The sequence below is a fragment of the Heptranchias perlo genome, chromosome 10 (assembly GCF_035084215.1).
Source record: "Heptranchias perlo isolate sHepPer1 chromosome 10, sHepPer1.hap1, whole genome shotgun sequence".
NCBI lineage: Eukaryota > Metazoa > Chordata > Chondrichthyes > Hexanchiformes > Hexanchidae > Heptranchias > Heptranchias perlo.
The window spans coordinates 83,263,461-83,283,009 of record NC_090334.1 but is presented as its reverse complement, the minus strand read 5'-3'; the positions used below and the strand labels follow the sequence as shown (position 1 = coordinate 83,283,009).

The following is a 19,549-nucleotide window of genomic DNA, read 5'->3' as shown; positions in this document are numbered from 1 at the left end:
TTGCAGAATACCCAGCCTCTCTTCCCTGCTCTTTTAGCCACGGTGTTGACATGGCTAGTCCAGTTAAGCTTCTAGACATTGGTAACCTCTCACGGTGTTGACGGTGTAGGATTCGGCAGTGATGGTGGTACTGTTAAAGGTCAAGGGAAGATGGCTAGGCTTTCTCTTGTTCGAGGTGGTCATTACCTGTCGCTTGTCAGCCCAAGCCTGGATGTTGTCCAGGTCCTGCTGTAGGCTGGCATGGGCTGCTTGATTATTGGAGGAGATGTGAATGGAGCTGTAGAATCATCAGCAAACAGCCCCACTCCTGAACTGATAATGGAGGGAAGGTCAAAGATGGTTGGGCCTAGGGCGCTTCCCTGCAGTGAGGTCCTGGAACCGCGATGACTGACCAACAATCACGGCCATCTGCCTTTGCATCAGGTATGATTCCGGCTGCTGGACAATTTCGGCACCTGAAGTGCTGTAAGCTGCAGGACTACGGACCGACCGGGTGCTGGAAGGTGGGATTAGAATGGACACCTGGTTGTTCTTCGAGCCGGCGTGGACACGATGGGCCGAATGGCCCCCTTCTGTGCTGTATCTTTTCTGTGGTTCTCTGGGAGCAAAGGAGACGGTTCTGGATATCAGCGTCTGGAGTTCTGAGGAAAGTTTCAGGAAAAGAGGAAACTTAAAGCTGATTTACAGTCGTTTTCAAGAGCACAAAGGGAATTTCCTGGCAAATTGTTCCTTTTGATGAAGCATTCAAACTCCATGGGACACCAGGTTAAAATGACGAAGTTAAGAGTAAGATGGGAAGTTATGGGGAACTTTTTCACTCAATGGGTAATCGAGTTGTAGGTTAAGTTGCCTGGGAACGTCAGTGAATTTACAGCAGAAAGGGGACGGTGGAAATTGGCCTGAATGGCTGTTAAAGTATTGATTGGGACTAATGTTGCTTTTTGTATTCAGCACATCCCGGCAAAGGGAGTTGACAGATCTGTTCAATAATGTCTTTCTCTGAGTATTTGAAGAACCTGTGCCTTTTATTGCAAGGGACTTGACTTTGTTTTGTTACTTTTATAAAGCTCCCCATTGTGGACAAAATCCGAATCATTGCCAAGAAAATCTACGGTGCGGCAGATGTGGAGCTCAGCCCCGAGGCACAACATAAAGTGGAGGTTTACACCAAACAGGTAATGGTGGCTGGTCACACAAGGCCAGCTTAGACCCTCAACACTCAGATTAACCCAAGTGGGATGTCTGTGTCCAGTGTGCTGGCCGTGGCTCAGAGGTAACACACTCGCCTCTGAGTCGGAAGGCCATGCCTTCAGCTGCCTAGGCCCTAAGCTCTGGAATTCCCTCCCTAAACCTCTCCACCCCTCTCTCCTCCTTTAAGACGCTCCTTAAAACTTACCTCTTTGACCAAGCTTTTGATCACCTGTCCTAATATGTGGCTCGGTGTCAAATTTTGTCTGATTACACTCCTGTGAAGCGCCTTGGGACGATTTACTACGTTAAAGGTGCTGTATAAATGCCAGTTGTTGTTCAAGCCCCACTCCAGAGACTTTGCAGGTACTTTTATTTTGAAAGACCAATTTGAAGCAATTGTTTTGCCAGAAGTCCCTGAAGTAAGGGTTAAAGACAATTTACAGCATCCTAAATGCTGCTGTGTTGATGCCTCGCCATCTGTTAGGTATTTTTATTTTACCGTTTCCTTTTTGGGTCTTCCTGTGCTATCCCCAGGCAAAAGCAGCAATAGTCAGCCACTCATGGGCTTCAGCCGGTGTGGTTTTGTGACTGGCCGCAGGGTGATACAGGTCATCGTTCCCCTTCCCTCCCCCACAGACTGACCGCAGGGTGTCACAGGTCATCGTTCCCCTTCCCTCTCCCCCACAGACTGACCGTAGGGTGATGAAGGTCATTGTTCCCCTTCCCTCCCCCACAGACTGACCGCAGGGTGTCACAGGTCATCGTTCCCCTTCCCTCCCCCCACAGACTGACCGCAGGGTGTCACAGGTCATCGTTCCCCTTCCCTCTCCCACAGACTGACTGCAGGGTGTCACAGGTCATCGTTCCCCTTCCCTCCCCCACATACTGACCGCAGGGCGTCACAGGTCATCGTTCCCCTTCCCTCCCCCCACAGACTGACCGCAGGGTGTCACAGGTCGTCGTTCCCCTTCCCTCCCCCACATACTGACCGCAGGGTGTCACAGGTCATCGTTCACCTTCCCTCCCCCACAGTGTCATCACATGGGAGGTGCTGTGGATGCCGACCAGTGTTTTCCTCCTTTACATGGTGTGTTGAATGCTTCACTCTAGTTATTTCTTAATCTTCGACCTGTATCTGTTCTGACTTCCTGTGGTGTCCTGAATAATGCAGACAGTATAATATCCAGTCCCCACCGCTTATAGGTGGTGTTAATGTGATTCGCCCACTTTTAAGCATTGGACGGTAAAACCAGAATAGATTGGTTGAATATATTGCCAAGAACAGTCCCCACCGTTTATGAAGCCTCCTCACTACTCATGAAAGAGTCCTTGGGGTAGATTTAGCAGCATTCCGTGTCTCGGTGATTCAGTGACAGATTCCAGTCTGTCCTGTCACAGTGCTGATCCGAGCACGATTCCCGATCCAAACAGGTGTATCGTCTTTTAGAGAGAACGGGAACAGAGAAGGAACCTGATGGGCCGACCGGGTTCCAATTCAGCCCCTGCAGTTACTCCTCGATCAATTAATCAATTGACTGTCATCATGTTCCTTTTAAAATAGACACAGACGCTGCCTGAAATAGCTGCCGCACTTAAGCTTGAGGGGCTGAATGGCCTGCTTCTGTTCCTATGAATGCAGAGTGATTGGGTTTGAGGGAATGTTCTCTGACCATGAGTTATCACATACAACAGACAGAGGAGGGGTGCACTTCCAGAAGTGTGTTGCCCCAGTTCCTGTTTACTCTACAGATCAGACTGACCGAGCTCTGAAGCCTGCAGCAGTGGAGCAGCACCGTGGACCCTGATGTGGGAGCATTGGGGTGAGATGGGAAAGAAACAGTGGGCGCAGCAAGGAGACATTTGGGGTTGAGGGAGGGGGAAGGTTCTTGTAAGCGACGCCATTGTAATTGACTTCTACGGTCCTGGTCAATGGTTAGCGCTATTTGCCCAATATAGGCAGCCAACCATGATAAGCACGGACGGTATAAGTGGTGGGGACTGTATTTAGATCAGCTGTGAGTGAGAGAAAGCGATATCGCCTCCCTCCCTTCCGTAACTGTTCCTCTCTCTCTCTCTCTCCTTTTGTTCAGGGATTTGCAAGTCTACCCATCTGCATGGCCAAGACCCACCTGTCTTTATCCCACGAGCCAGAGAAGAAAGGAGCTCCAACTGGATTTATTTTGCCTATCCGGGACATCCGGGCAAGTGTTGGTGCAGGTTTCCTTTACCCATTAGTGGGCACGGTGAGTGTTGAATGGGCTTAAAGGGTTAAATCACAAGGACAGGTTGCGTAAACTTGGCTTGTCTTCCCTTGAGTTTTGAGGTGTGATCTAACTGAGGTGTTTAAAATGATAAAGGGATTCGATAGAGCAGATGGAGAGAAACTATTTCCTCTGGTGGGCGAAGGGGGTGTCCAGAACAAGGGGGCACAATCTAAAAATAAGAGCCAGGCTGTTCAGAAGTAAAATCAGGAAGCCTTTTTTCACAGAAAGGGTAGTGGAAATCTGGAAATCTTCCCCAAAAGGCTGTGGATTCTGGGGATCAGTTGAAACTTTTGAGACTGAGATCGATGGATTTTTGTTGGGTAAGGTATACAGAGCAAAGGGGTAAATGGAGTTGAGGTACGGACCAGCCATAATCTAATAGAATGGCAGATCAAGCTCGTGGGGCTGAATGGCCTGCTCCTGTTCCTGTGAATGCAGAGTGATTGAGTTTGGGGGACTGTTCCCTGACCATGAGTTACCACATACAACAGAGAGAGGAGGAATGCTCTTCCAGAAGTGTATTGCCCATGTTCCTTTTTACGCTACTGTTCAGTCTGACCAAGGTGTGAAGCCTGCAGTAGTGGAGCAGCACCATGGACCTTGGGGTGGGACGGGAGAGAAACAGTGGGTGCAGCAAGGAGACATTAGGGGTTGAGGGAGGGGGTAGGTTCTAAAGGTGATGCTGCAGCAATGGCAGCAACCGCAAGCAGCCGGCTTATTAAAATGGGAAATCGGGTGGGACTTGTGAAAAAGATCCTGCGTTGTGACTCGACTCCAACCGTCCTTTCAGGCATGACCGGAAACCTTTCTCCTGACCTGGAGCCGCCCAGGTTCTGGGTGGAACCCATAGACGACTCCTGTCGGTTAACTTTAGGTGCAATAGCTGTACTGTAGCAGGAAGCAGTGTCGTCTCGTCACCGCACAATCGCCCTTCAGCCTGCTCTCGTTGATTCTCCACACCCCACTGCAGTCTGTGCGTGCGTATTATTGTGTAACGAATAGAGAAAAGTAGCTGGTGAATCGCGGACATGCTGATGTAAAACTAATATTAGCTGAGTTGGGTGGGCTTATTTTTTTTTGTGTAGTCTATAGATGCAGAAATTCAGATGGAATACTTGGCGTCTGTGGGTGTTCAATGGCAATCTAATCCCTGCTAGATAGCAGGGCAGAAAGAAAATACAAGCAACCTGTTGTGAGTTCCTGTTAATTATGCATAAAATTGATGTCACAGGCAGCAGCTGTCGGGGTGGGGGGGGTGGGTGCTGAGGAGGCCGCCACACCTGATCAAACATACGTCCTTCTAATTCTAATCTGCAGTGTGGGGCTTAACATACGGAGATCTGCGCAGGCTGTTCTCCTTGCACTTATAATAGGATTCATATAAATTTATACTTAATCTATAGATAGAGGTTTGTGGTATCTCCCTGTATCTACAGCCAGAAACCACTCACTCTATTTTCCTACCCCTTCCCTCTCCTCCTGCTGGCGGTGACTCATGTAAGGTATGATTTCATGTGTTTCCAACAGTAATACATTTCTGGGTCCAATTAATGTCATCATGGCTCTGGTAAGTAAAAAGGAAGTTGCATTTAATTCTATAGCGCCTTTCACGACCTCAGGATGTCCCAAATTGCTTTACAGCCAATGAAGTTATTTTGAAGTGTAGTCACTGTTCTAATGCAACAGTTGTAATGCACTGCACGCTGAGGCAAACAGACCAGGAAGATCCCAGATTTGATCCCTGGCCTGTGCTGGGATCTCGGCTGGGTCTGCAGTGGGGTGGGAAATGACTAGGGGGTCCCACTCCTAAGCACTACGAGAGCTCTGAGTGGGGACAGGATGGGGCCATGAAATATGTAAGCAAATATGTGAAATGAGTAAAGGACATAGAATAATAATCATGGGAGATTTTAACTACCCCCAAATAAACTGAGAAGAGGAGTTAGGTAAAGGGAATGGAGTTTTTACAATGTGCGCAGGACTTCTTTCTTACCCAGTGTGTAAAAAGCCCGACAAGAGAGGAAGCACTGCTGGATAATGGGAAATGAACCAGAACAGATAAGAGAAGTAAGCATAGGGGAACAATTAGGCAATAGCGATCACAACATAATAAGGTTTAAGATAAAGATTGAAAAAGACATAAGTAAAACAAAGACCAAAGTAATAAATTGGAGAAACAGCTGGTTTTAAGGGGATGAGAATGGAACGAGGGAAAATAAACTGGAAAAATTTACAGACAAATAAAGAAATAGAACAGCAGTGGGGAACATTTAAAACGTAGACCAATAGAGTCCAGGAGAAATATATCCCACTAAAAAGCAAGAACAAACTAGCCAGTAATGACACACCATGGACAAATAAAGAAATATGGGCAAAATTAAAGAAAAAGGCATACACTAAGTACATAGACAACAAAGGAGAGGATGACAAATGGGAATATGAAAAGGTTAGAAAAGAAGTTTTAAAAAAAAATTAGGAAGGCAAAGAGAAACTACGAAATTAAATTATCATGGAATATAAAAAGAAATAGTAAAGTATTCTACAGACACAGAAATGACAAAAGAAAAATCACAATAGGGATAGGGCCACTAAGGGATACACACGATAAACTCACAAGTAACAACAGTGAAATGGCAGCAATATTAAATAATTACTTTGCCTCAGTATTTACCAGGGAGACTAACATTTTTTTTTTTTTTTATTCGTTCACGGGATGTGGGCGTCGCTGGCAAGGCCGGCATTTATTGCCCATCCCTAATTGCCCTCGAGAAGGTGGTGGTGAGCCGCCTTCTTGAACCGCTGCAGTCCGTGTGGTGACGGTTCTCCCACAGTGCTGTTAGGAAGGGAGTTCCAGGATTTTGACCCAGCGACAATGAAGGAACGGCGATATATTTCCAAGTCGGGATGGTGTGTGACTTGGAGGGGAACGTGCAGGTGGTGTTGTTCCCATGCGCCTGCTGCCCTTGTCCTTCTAGGTGGTAGAGGTCGCGGGTTTGGGAGGTGCTGTCGAAGAAGCCTTGGCGAGTTGCTGCAGTGCATCCTGTGGATGGTACACACTGCAGCCACAGTGCGCAGGTGGTGAAGGGAGTGAATGTTTAGGGTGGTGGATGGGGTGCCAATCAAGCGGGCTGCTTTATCTTGGATGGTGTCGAGCTTCTTGAGTGTTGTTGGAGCTGCACTCATCCAGGCAAGTGGAGAGTATTCCATCACACTCCTGACTTGTGCCTTGTAGATGGTGGAAAGGCTTTGGGGAGTCAGGAGGTGAGTCACTCGCCGCAGAATACCCAGCCTCTGACCTGCTCTCGTAGCCACAGTATTTATATGGCTGGTCCAGTTAAGTTTCTGGTCAATGGTGACCCCCAGGATGTTGATGGTGGGGGATACGGCGATGGTAATGCCGTTGAATGTCAAGGGGAGGTGGTTAGACTCTCTCTTGTTGGAGATTGTCATTGCCTGGCACTTATCTGGCGCGAATGTTACTTGCCACTTATCAGCCCAAGCCTGGATGTTGTCCAGGTCTTGCTGCATGCAGGCTCGGACTGCTTCATTATCTGAGGGGTTGCGAATGGAACTGAACACTGTGCAGTCATCAGCGAACATCCCCATTTCTGACCTTATGATGGAGGGAAGGTCATTGATGAAGCAGCTGAAGATGGTTGGGCCTAGGACACTGCCCTGAGGAACTCCTGCAGCAATGCCCTGGGGCTGAGATGATTAGCCTCCAACAACCACTACCATCTTCCTTTGTGCTAGGTATGACTCCAGCCACTGGAGAGTTTTCCCCCTGATTCCCATTGACTTCAATTTTACGAGGGCTCCTTGGTGCCACACTCGGTCAAATGCTGCCTTGATGTCAAGGGCAGTCACTCTCACCTCACCTCTGGAATTCAGCTCTTTTGTCCATGTTTGGACCAAGGCTGTAATGAGGTCTGGAGCCGAGTGGTCCTGGCGGAACCCAAACTGAGCATCGGTGAGCAGGTTATTGGTGAGTAAGTGCCGCTTGATAGCACTGTCGATGACACCTTCCATCACTTTGCTGATGATTGAGAGTAGACTGATGGGGCGGTAATTGGCCGGATTGGATTTGTCCTGCTTTTTGTGGACAGGACATACCTGGGCAATTTTCCACATTGTCGGGTGGATGCCAGTGTTGTAGCTGAACTGGAACAGCTTGGCTAGAGGCGCAGCTAGTTCTGGAGCACAAGTCTTCAGCACTACAGCTGGGATGTTGTCGGGGCCCATAGCCTTTGCTGTATCCAGTGCACTCAGCCGTTTCTTGATATCACGTGGAGTGAATCGAATTGGCCGAAGACTGGCTTCCGTGATGGTGGGGATATCGGGAGGAGGCTGAGATGGATTATCCACTCGGCACTTCTGGCTGAAGATGGTTGCAAACGCTTCAGCCTTGTCTTTTGCACTCACGTGCTGGACTCCGCCATCATTGAGAATGGGGATGTTTGCAGAGCCTCCTCCTCCCGTTAGTTGTTTAATTGTCCACCACCATTCACGACTGGATGTGGCAGGACTGCAGAGCTTTGATCTGATCCGTTGGTTGTGGAATCGCTTAGCTCTGTCTATAGCATGTTGCTTCTGTTGTTTAGCACGCATGTAGTCCTGAGTTGTAGCTTCACCAGGTTGGCACCTCATTTTTAGGTACGCCTGGTGCTGCTCCTGGCATGCTCTTGTACACTCCTCATTGAACCAGGGTTGATCCCCTGGCTTGTTGGTAATGGTAGAGTGAGGAATATGCCGGGCCATGAGGTTACAGATTGTGCTGGAATACAATTCTGCTGCTGCTGATGGCCCACAGCGCCTCATGGATGCCCAGTTTTGAGCTGCTAGATCTGTTCTGAATCTATCCCATTTAGCACGGTGGTAGTGCCACACAACACGTTGGATGGTGTCCTCAGTGCGAAGACGGGATTTCATCTCCACGAGGACTGTGCGGTGGTCACTCCTACCAATACTGTCATGGACAGATGCATTTGCGACAGGTAGATTGGTGAGGACGAGGTCAAGTAAGTTTTTCCCTCGTGTTGGTTCGCTCACCACCTGCCGCAGGCCCAGTCTGGCAGCTATGTCCTTCAGGACTCGGCCAGCTCGGTCAGTAGTGGTGCTACCGAGCCACTCTTGGTGATGGACATTGAAGTCCCCCACCCAGAGTACATTTTGTGCCCTTGCTACCCTCAGTGCTTCCTCCAAGTGGTGCTCAACATGGAGGAGGACTGATTCATCAGCTGAGGGAGGACGGTAGGTGGTAATCAGCAGGAGGTTTCCTTGCCCATGTTTGACCTGATGCCATGAGATTTCATGGGGTCCAGAGTCAATGTTGAGGACTCCCAGGGCCACTCCCTCCTGACTGGTGGGCAGGACATTAGAAGAAGAGATCAAAAAAGATATAAAGGCATTTAAGATAGAAAGAGGGGAGATAATTGATAAACTAATCAAACTTAGAGAGGATAAAACCCCTGATCCAGATGGATTGCATCTGTGCATATTAAAAGAAGTTAGGGAAGAGATAGCAGAGGCGCTATCACATATGTATAAAAATTCATTAGAAAAGGGAATAGTGCCAGAGGACGGGTGAACAGCCAATGTGATTCCTATATTTAAAAAGGGAGATAGGACCAGTCCAGGGAACTATAGACCAATTAGCTTAACGTCGGTGGTAGGAAAGATAATGGAATCCTCACTCAAAGATGTAATAGAAAAACATCAGAAACCACAAATATAATAAAGAATAGTCAGCACGGATTTCAGAAGGGAAGGTCATGCTTGACCAAACTTATTGCATTCTTTGAAGAAGTAACAGAAAGGGGGGATGAGGGTAATGTAGTAGATGTAATATATTTGGATTTTCAAATGGCCTTTGATAAGGTACCGTATAGTTGACTCATAACTAAGGTCAGAGCATGTGGAGTCAGGGACAAGTAGCAAAATGAACAGCAAGCTGGCTACAAAACAGAAAGCAGAGAGTAGGGGTTAAGGGTAGTTACTCAGACTGGCAAAAGGTGGGAAGTGGTGTTCCACAGCGATCGGTGCTGGGACCACTGTTGTTCACCATTTACATTAACCATTTAGACTCAGGAACTGGAAGTACAGTTTCAAAATTTGCGGACAACTCCAAATTGGAGGGTAAAGTTAATACTGTGGAGGATTGCGACAAAATACAGGAAGACATTAATAAATAATTGGCAAATGAATTTCAATATAGATAAGTGTGAGGTGGTGCATTTTAGTAGGAAGAATAAGGAGGCCAGATACTCCTTGGAAAATAAGAGTCTAAATGGGGTAGAGGAGCAGGGGGATCTGGGGGTATAGATACACAAATCACTAAAAGTAGTGACGCAGGTTAATAAGGCCATAAAAATAACCAGACAAAGCACTGGGGTTAATTTCTAAAGGGATGGAATTGAAAAGCAGGGAAGGTATGTTAAACTTGCACAAACATCTTTGTTAGATCACACTTAAGTACTGTGAACAGTTCTGGTCTCTGGTAGCAGTACAGCTACAACATTGGCGTCTAGCCAACTAAGTGGAAAATTGCCCAGGTATGTCCTGTCCACAAAAAGCAGGACAAATCCAATCCGGCCAATTACCGCCCCATTAGTCTACTCTCAATCATCAGCAAAGTGATAGCACTGTCGACGACACCTTCCATCAAGCGGCACGTACTCACCAATAACCTGCTCACCGATGCTCATTTTGGGTTCCATCAGGACCACTCGGCTCCAGACCTCATTACAGCCTTGGTCCAAACTTGGACAAAAAAGCTGAATTCCAGAGGTGAGGTGAGAGTGACTGCCCTTGACATCAAGGCAGCATTTGACCGAGTGTGGCACCAAGGAGCCCTAGTAAAATTGAAGTCAATGGGAATCAGGGGAAAACTCTCCAGTGGCTGGAGTCATACCTAGCACAAAGGAAGATGGTAGTTGTTGTTGGAGGCCAATCATCTCAGTCCCAGGACATTGCTGCAGGAGTTCCTCAGGGCAGTGTCCTAGGCCCAACCATCTTCAGCTGCTTCATCAATGACCTTCCCTCCATCATAAGGTCAGAAATGGGGATGTTCACTGGTGACTGCGCAGTGTTCAGTTCCATTCACAACCCCTCAGATAATGAAGCAGTCCGTGCCCGCATGCAGCAAGACCTGGACAACATCCAGGCTTGGACTCATAAGTGGCAAGTAACATTCGCGCCAGACAAGTGCCAGGCAATGACCATCTCCAACAAGAGAGAGTCTAACCACCTCCCATGACATTCAACGGCATTGCCATTGCCGAATCCCCCACCATCAACATCCTGCGGGTTACCATTGACCAGAAACTTAACTGGACCAGCCATATATATACTGTGGCTACAAGAGCAGGTCAGAGGCTGGGTATTCTATGGTGAGTGACTCACCTCCTGACTCCCCTAAGCCTTTCCAACATCTACAAGGCACAAGTCAGGAGTGTGATGGAATACTCTCCACTTCCCTGGATGAGTGCAGCTCCAACAACACTCAAGAAGCTCGACACCATCCAGGACAAAGCAGCCCGCTTGATTGGCACCCCATCCACCACCGTAAACATTCACTCCCTTAACCACCGGCACACTGTGGCTGCAGTGTGTACCATCCACAGGATGCACTGCAGCAATTCGCCAAGGCTTCTTCGACAGCACCTCCCCAACCCGCGACCTCTACCACCTAGAAGGACAAGGGCAGCAGGCACATGGGAAAAACACCACCTGCACATTCCCCTCCAAGTCACACACCATCCTGACTTGGAAATATATCGCCGTTCCTTCATCGTCGCTGGGTCAAAATCCTGGAACTCCCTTCCTAACAGCACTGTGGGAGAACCTTCACCACACGGACTGCAGCGGTTCAAGAAGGCGGCTCACCACCACCTTCTCAAGGGCAATTCGGGATGGGCAATAAATGTTGGTCTTGCCAGCAATGCCTACATCCCATGAATGAATAACATTATCAAAAGGTTAGAGGCACTGGAGAAGGTACAAAAAAGACTTACTAGGATGATATCTGGACTGAGAGGTTATACCTATCAGGAAAGGCTGATCAGGCTCGGGCTCTTTTCTCTCGGAAAAAAAAGGCTGAGGGATGACCTGATAGAGGTCTTTAAGATTATGAACGGGTTTGATAGGGTAGATGCAGAGAAAACGTTTCCACTTGTGGGGGAGACTAGAATTAGGGGCCATAAATATAAGATAAACCCAATTGGGAATTCAGGAGAAACTTCTTTACCCAGAGAGTGGTGAGAATGTGGAACTCACTACCACAAAGAGTAGTTGAGGCGAATAGCGTAAATGCATTTAAGGGGAAGCTCGATAAACACATGAGGGAGAAAGGAATAGACTAATATGTTGAAGAGGGGAGGGAGGAGGCTCATGTGGAGCATGGATTTGTTGGGCCAAATGGCCTGTTTCTGTGCTGTACATTCTATGTAATGATACCTCCTGTAGTTGGAGTACCTTGCTGACCATTACTGTCTGGGTTCACTGTGGAGGGTACAGTAGTGTTACTGGACCAGTAATTCAGAGACCTGGACCAGTAATCCAGAGAGCGTGAGTTCAAATCCCACTGTGAATTTGAATTTTGGCTTTTTAAAACAAAAATCTGGAAATAAAAATCTGGTATGAGTAAAAGTGACCATGAAGCTGTCGGATTGTTGTAAAAACCCAACTGGTTGACTGATGCCCTTTAGGGAAGGAAACCTGCTGTCCTTACCCAGTCTGGGCCTATATGTGACTCCAGTCCCCACACCATTGGCGTTGATTTCTCTTAAGTGACCTAGCAAGCCAGTTAGTTGAGGGCAACTAGGGACGGGCAATAAATGCCGGCCTTGCTAGTGATGCCCACATCCCGAGAATGAATTAAAAGTATAAACCGTTTGGGTGAATTAGTGAAGGATGTCTGGAGCCTGTGGAACTGTACCTCAATGTGGCCGTGCTTCTTCAGGAGAGGAGGTGCAGAGGAATATTTTTTAAAAATTAAAGTACATTCATACTATATTTTTTGTTTTATTTTCTTAAAATGTCTAGTGACATCTACTCTGATTTCCTACCCAAATGGTGAGCATAGAATGGTAGCATTTTGTGACATCGGAGGCCATTTGGCCCATTGCGCCTGTGCCAACTTTCTGAAAGAACTCTCCCCCGAGTCCTAATGCCTTGCCCTTTCCCCGTTCGCTTTTGAAGGCTTCCTTTCCTCCAGGTTGGACGACTGGTTTCCCTGACTCTGAAGGAGATGCCCTGGGTACTGGAGCGGCTCTGTCTGTTTTGTCTGATAACGCGCCTGTGAAAGGCGCTGTATAAATGCATGTTGTTTTATTTGAGTTTTTATTAAAAGCCGCTACTGTAAGGGATGAGCTGACTTAATGGAGTCTGATTAGAGTGGGCGGTTTGTGAGCGTTGATGATGAGAGTTCTGTACTGCAATCGGTTTTAATCAACACCCCAACAAAAAGAACTTGTTAATTGGCCTGGCATGACGAGGCTGTGCTTGTCTCCCAGGGGGATGGGGCCGCAAATTAAATAGCAAGAAACAGGAGGTTAAGTTAAATTATAAATGTCGCTGCACAAATCGATCTGAGCCGAAGCTCCTGTTACACTGCGACAGACGGGCAGTGGCTCCAGCATCAATGCCGAAAGGATTGGTCGCTTGCAATGCTCGAGGCGAAAAGCCTCCGATTGGATGGCAATTGTTGAAGCTGGAGGAAGTGAGGTTACCAGCTGCCTGGACAGTGGCCTGCTCCACGCAGATCATTTAGAGGCTGGGTGTCCTCTTACTCAGTGAAGTCAGGCTCACTATGTAAGAGGGGAGTTTAGCTTAAACCTGACGCCACTCGTTCCACAACATTCCCTATTCATCCAAGTCTCCATTGCCCTCGAGCCATGGAAACCAGATCTGGTGTCCAAAACTGTCTTTATGACTCTTAATTTTTCATCAGACACGGGCAGAGCTGATTGTATAATGGCCTCGTTCTTGTTGTTGTGAGTGGCGTGCATTAAACGGAGTGGTGCTTTTCAGTATCCTGTGTGTTAACAAATCCCTCACCCGCCCGACCAAAGGCGTGGGGCATCTAGCGAAGTGATGATTCGACAGGTGAGGCCACGATCACAAGATGTGGGCCGTACGTTTGATTTTTGTTTCCCTATTTACTGCTGTGTTTGTTACATTGAGGAGAGACTGGGTATACCTGTTTCTCCCCCTTTCCCGCCCCCTCCCCAAATAACAAGGGAGGGAGAATCATCCCGAGCCACTGTCGCACATGAGCGATTTGCTGGCAGCTGGTATTGACTTGGGGGCAGCTTACCTCCATTTACCCTGGACTGTGCTTCTGGCCTCCTACCTTCGAAACACGAGGTCAAATTTACCACCTCTGCCTCTGTCAGGAATGATGTATGTTTGGGGGGCGGGGGAATGAAGGAAGAAAAGCAGGAGGACATGTTGAATAAAATGGGTTTTTTTTTTGCCTATCCCAGGAGATTACATGGCTGTGGGGGGGGGGGGGGTGCAGGGGGCAGGGGTTGTAAGGAAGTGTGTAGTTATGATGCTCCAGCCATCATTGTGTGGGGCAGGCTTGATGGACTAGCTGTCCGTCAGTTTTATATGTTCATACGTTCCAAATGATTTACTGAACCAGTCTCTGTGTGTGATACAGATGAGCACCATGCCTGGACTACCAACCAGACCCTGCTTTTATGACATTGATTTGGACCCAGAGACTGAAGAGGTGAACGGACTCTTCTAACCTCCGAAACCATAAGGAAAGGTAAGGGTTAACTCCATGAACCCCTTCCCTTTTTGCGGGGGTTTTGGGTCCAGACAAGCAGAAGTGCTGATACTTTCAAATGTTTTTGATGTTTTGATTTAGTGAAACTTGAAAACCCTCCTTGCAGTAAAATTGGATTATTTTGGTTTGTGTTGATGGACCACTACATTTGAGCTCTCCGGGAAAGGGCTGGCATTTCACCACCTCAGGGCATCCCAAAGTGCTTTACAGCCAATCAAGTACTTTTGAAATATTGTCACTGTTATATAGGAAACGCAGCAGCCAATTTGCACACAGCAAGGTCCCACAAACAGCCCTGAATCAATGACCGGATAATCTGTTCTTAGTGATGTTGGTTGAAGGATAAATATTGGCCAGGACAACGGGGAGAACTCCCCCATGCTCCTCTTCGAATAGTGCAGTGGGATCTTTTACATCCACCTGAGAGGGCAGGTGGAGCCGCGGTTTACACTTTCATCTGAAAGACGGCCCCTCGGACAGCGCGGCGCTCCCTTGGTGCAGCCCCCCGGACGGCGTGGTGCTCCCTCAGTACGGCCCTGAAGAAGGGTCAGGGCAATGTGCCTGTATTTCTGGCAGTGGGGGGAGATCAGCAGATATCTGTTTTCTGTGCCTGCCCAATTAAGATCGAGAACTTCCGTCCTACGTTGTGTTAATAAACAACCTTTGGAGCCACCTATCCTACTTGGTATTCTCCTCTTACTGGTTCCCCAATCTGTGCAACTTTTTCAGCCAAAAGCACAGTCTGTTCCCAGGCCAGCTCATGGGTGATGCACAAGAATGGATTGGTGATGAGACTCCATCTGTTTGTTTTTTCCTGTCTCGGTTCATCATTGGAGCAGTACTGTTGAGGGGCAAATTAAGTCTGTAGACCCCCTCCCGTAATACTGTGCATTGGTGCACCAAAATGCCGCGCCCCTCATGTCTTCTGAATAGGAATCAACGGGGCGCAGAAAGTGAACGATACTTTCAGGTGCACCAGGGCTGCAAGACACGAGAGCACAGCATCAAGTGTTACAATGGGTACGTTTCGGACAGTCGGGAACTCATTATTTAGGCATAAGTTGATCAGCTGGAACATGTCGTCAGGTTAACTAAGCTCACTTAAGAAATAATGAGCTGCTATAATGGGGAGATTGGTAGGGTTGATATTCTGGGACCATGAGATCAAGGGCGTTTTTCACCCAATCCGATCTTGTTAGTTGAGTATCGAATGATGTAATAAGGGTTAGCTTGGCTCAGTTGCTGGCACTTTTGGCTCCGAGCCAAAAAAGTTGTGGGTTCAAGGACTTGAGCACATAATCCAGGCTGTCACGTCAGTACTGAGGGAGTGCTGCACTGTTGAAGGTGCCGTCTTTCAGATGATACGTTAAACCGAGGCCCCGTCTGCATGTTCCAGTAATTCGGGCACTTGTTAAAGATTCCATGCCACTATTCAAAGAGCTGTCCCAACGTCTGGCCAATATTCCTCCCTCAACCAACATCGCCAGAAACCGTCTCATTTGCTATCTGGTACCTTGAGGTGCACAAATTGGTTGCTGCATCCACTATGTTAACAGACTGCATTTCAAAAAATAATTCATCGATTATGAAGTGCTTTGGGACACAGATGCATAAATGCAAGTCATTTAACTACTACTACATAACATTATTTTAAGTGTAGCTTGTTTTATAATATGAAAGAGAAGTCAAACCTTTTTTAATCCTAAGCTAGGATATTCTCTCAACAGGTTAGCTACTTGCAGCGCCTGGTAATTTTCTCGCTTTTCTGCCTTAACTGTGTCCAAAGGTTGAAAATCTTCCGACGGTGTGATGGGCTGCAGCGAGGTCAGAAGGCAGTTGATTTATTTGACTGATTGTCTGCGCTGAGATCACAGTCGCCGTACGAGTCGCTGTATGATACACGCTGTGCCGTACCATGTTGCATCTGACTGATCATGCACAAGGAACATCAGTAACGGAAATTCTAAATCACAAGCTGACAATCAGTGTATTGTGGGTAAAAAATTTGTTAATGTTCTAATTTTTCCAACTCAAAATAAATAATTGGTTTCATGACCTGCCCCTACCTGTATTAGTTTCATTGTCTCCCCCTCCACTCCCTTTACCTGCATTATGTTATTTAGTTTCAAAGCCAATAGCAACTTGTCTGAGACAACATTATGCCCTCAGCCCTGCCCTGCCCTTAGAAACATCTGTTCTCCTAGCCTTTCTGACGGATCCCCACCAGCTCCCGTTCTATACCGCGGGCTGACCCCACCAACTGAGTGAACACTATGCCCCAAGCTCACTTTGCGTATGAGGAGAAAGGAGGGAGCGAATAATGGGAGGAGTATAGGAATTTGCTGGCACGGGATAAGATATTCGAGGTGCAGAAAGGGCCCAAGGGATTGGAACACAGGACTGGGAGAGACCATTGATCAATTCCAGAGTTCTACAAAACTGCTCTATCTTTCATATTCCCCGTTCGCTTTATCTGCCAAATTTTTGCTTACAGGATTATCGTCTCCCTCGACAGCCTGTTCACACGTTCTCCACCCTCTATGTGAAGTAGTTAAATCTAAACTGTGTCCACATACCAAGAGCTGCCCATGAACCACATGGCGAGCAGCGCAACTCATCAAATTGATTGCTTTGGCACCCACCATCCTGATCTCACCTAGGACACACAGCACAACCCCAACGCATGGTGATTCCAACAGTTGGAGTTTGGGTAGCTGTTTGCAAGCCAAGCCCTGCACATTCTCATACCTGGTCTCCAGGTCATTCCTTCCAGAAGCTGTTGTCCCCAGTCTGAACTTCCATCAGCTGCTGAGTTTCCTCGTCAGCGATACAGTATATATCCGTCTTCAGCATAATGGAAAGACTTGGGAATAACAGCCTATGACATTCCAGCCACCTTGATGATGTAGATGTCAGGTCCAATGCCACCAGGCTTTCTCATCATTGACTGCTTAATCCCGATCCTCATACGCGAGTCTCTGGCAGAGAGGTAAGACAGCAGTGAACCGCGGCAGCTAATCTGCGCCCAGCAAGGTTCCATTGACAGCGGGGTGATCATGACCAGATAATCTTTTTTTAGTGATGGATAAATATTGGCCAGGACACCAGGTGGACTCCTCTGCTTTTCTGTGGATGCTCAGTCGTTGGGTATATTCAAGACCGAGATCGATAGATTTTCGGACACTAAGGGAATCGAGATACGGGGCTGGGGCGGGAAAGTGGAGTTGAGGTCGAAGATCAGCCATGATCTTATTGAATGGCGGAGCAGGCTCGAGCGGCCATATGGCCTACTCATGCTCCTATTTCTTCGAATAATGCTGTGGGATCTTTTAGGGCAGACGAGACCTCGGTTTAACACCTCATCCGAAAGACGACATTTCCGACAGTGCAGCACTCCCTCAGTACAACACTGTCACGTTGCTGTTTGTGGGACCTTGCTGTGCGCAAATTGGCTGCTGCGTTCCCTACATTACAACAGTGACCACACTTCAAAAGTACTTTGTTGGCTGTAAAGCTCTTTGTGACGTCCTGAGGTCGTGAAAGGTGCCATATAAATGTGAGTTCTTTTTCTTTTAGTTCTAACTAACCGGCTGCTTTTCACTCACCAATTATTTTTTTTTTTAAAACGGTCACGTTTCTGGAAAACCTGAATCACTAACTGGCGTTTCACACTAAACGCTGCCTCCAGCCAGTGTGTGTAATAAGCTGAGATGTTGTCAATATCAGAATCAGGGAGCACATCTGCCTCAGGTTCTGGTACTGTGCTGTGTAACTAAAGCCTTTGATTTAACTCACATTATAAAGCTTGTAAAATATAAGACGCCACAGCCTTTCCCTGTGCAGCTTGGAAGTGTATGCTGACGGTAGCTCACTCCTGACATTTCCCAACTGACCTTCCCCCATAGACCTGGGAGAGTGACTGAGGTCAGACTGTGCCTGGAATTGGATTGAGGCTGCCCCAAATGCATTTCGTGAGATAAAATGTCCAGTTGTCCCTAGGTGTGAAACCTTTCAAGATTCAACTGCACCTTCTGTCATAACTTGAATAATGTCTCCTGAGTTTTTTAATTGTTTTCGTTCGTTTTTACCGCTTAGTTGAATAAGACGTGGCTCGAGATCAGTTGCCTCTGCAAGCCCAACTGCAGACTGGTAAAGGAATTTTCCTGCCGGTGGGGAGACCCTCTTGGGTAGGGTCAATTTCCCTGATGCTAAGGTCAATTATGGAAAGGGCCAGAGCTCCCCTCGTTGCAAACAGCAGTGGAGGTGGATTATTGAACTGCTCTAGAGCAAGCTGACCCTCGGAAACCACACTGTAAGAAAGAACTTTATACAGCGTCTTTCACAACCTCAGGGCGTCCCAAAACATCTCACAGTCAATGAAGTACTTTGGAAGTGCAGTGAAGAAATGTGTGCACAGCAAGATCCCACAAACAACAATGAGATAATGACCAGATCATCTGTTTTTAGATGTTGGTTGAGGGGTAAGTATCGGGCAAGACACTGGGAGAACTCGAATAGTGGCGTGGGATCTTTCATATCCACCTGAGGGGGTAGACGGGACCTCTTGTTTAACATCTCAGCTTACAGACGGCACCACGGTCAAATAGGCCATCGACACTCGCCATCAAGGACTCAGAGTAAGTGGGGTACCAGGCAGCCAGCGTTAGTGGAACTGTACCCCAGTGCCTTCAGGAGAGGAAGTGGCCTGTATCCCAGTGAGGGTCAGCACCTTCGGGAGAGGAGGGGACCTGTACCCCAGTGAGAGTCAGCACCTTCAGGAGAGGAGGGGACCTGTACCCCAGTGAGAGTCAGCACCTTCAGGAGGCAGCACAATCTATGACTAGATACAGTTCCATATGCACAAACTTGCCCATAAGTATCCACAGTGCAGCCCTACAGTAACTCATCATGTATTGCAACCAATTCCTCAACCCCCACCCCAATGTACCAAATAGTAGTGGTTAATTAGGTGCAGAATTGGTTACATTATCTCCACCTTGGCTGATAATATTTAAGAAGGGTGTGATCTTATGAGGTTGGAAATGAAGCAGAGTTTTCCAAAAAACGAACTTGATCAAGGCTTCAATTCTTGGATTGGAAAAGCGAGACTTACATTTCTATCGTGCCTATCACGACCTCAGGATGTTCCAAAGTGCCTTACCGTCAATGAAGTGCTTTTGAAGTGTAATCACTATTTTAATGTAGGAAACACAGCAGCTAATTTGTGCACAGCAAGATCCCACAAACAGCAACATAGAAAATAGGAGCAGGAGTAGACCATTCGGCCCTTCAATCCTGC

General features: G+C 47.5%; 1 protein-coding gene across 4 annotated transcripts in view; it reads left to right on the top strand.

Moving 5' to 3' along the window:
- The window catches only part of mthfd1b (methylenetetrahydrofolate dehydrogenase (NADP+ dependent) 1b), a 101,627-nt gene extending 85,312 nt beyond the window's left edge, over nucleotides 1-16,315 (top strand). For 3 of the 4 annotated variants that reach the window (XM_067992110.1, XM_067992109.1, XM_067992107.1), the window contains exons 25-28: nucleotides 1,068-1,175; nucleotides 3,282-3,434; nucleotides 14,119-14,229; nucleotides 16,037-16,315. In XM_067992110.1, the coding sequence (XP_067848211.1) occupies nucleotides 1,068-1,175; nucleotides 3,282-3,434; nucleotides 14,119-14,208 (351 nt within the window). In that variant the 3' untranslated portion in view covers nucleotides 14,209-14,229; nucleotides 16,037-16,315. Of the gene's footprint in view, nucleotides 1-1,067; nucleotides 1,176-3,281; nucleotides 3,435-14,118; nucleotides 14,230-15,977 lie in introns of all 4 variants that reach the window. The other variant, XM_067992108.1, reaches the window with a different exon arrangement.
- Nucleotides 16,316-19,549: the final 3,234 nt, after the last annotated feature.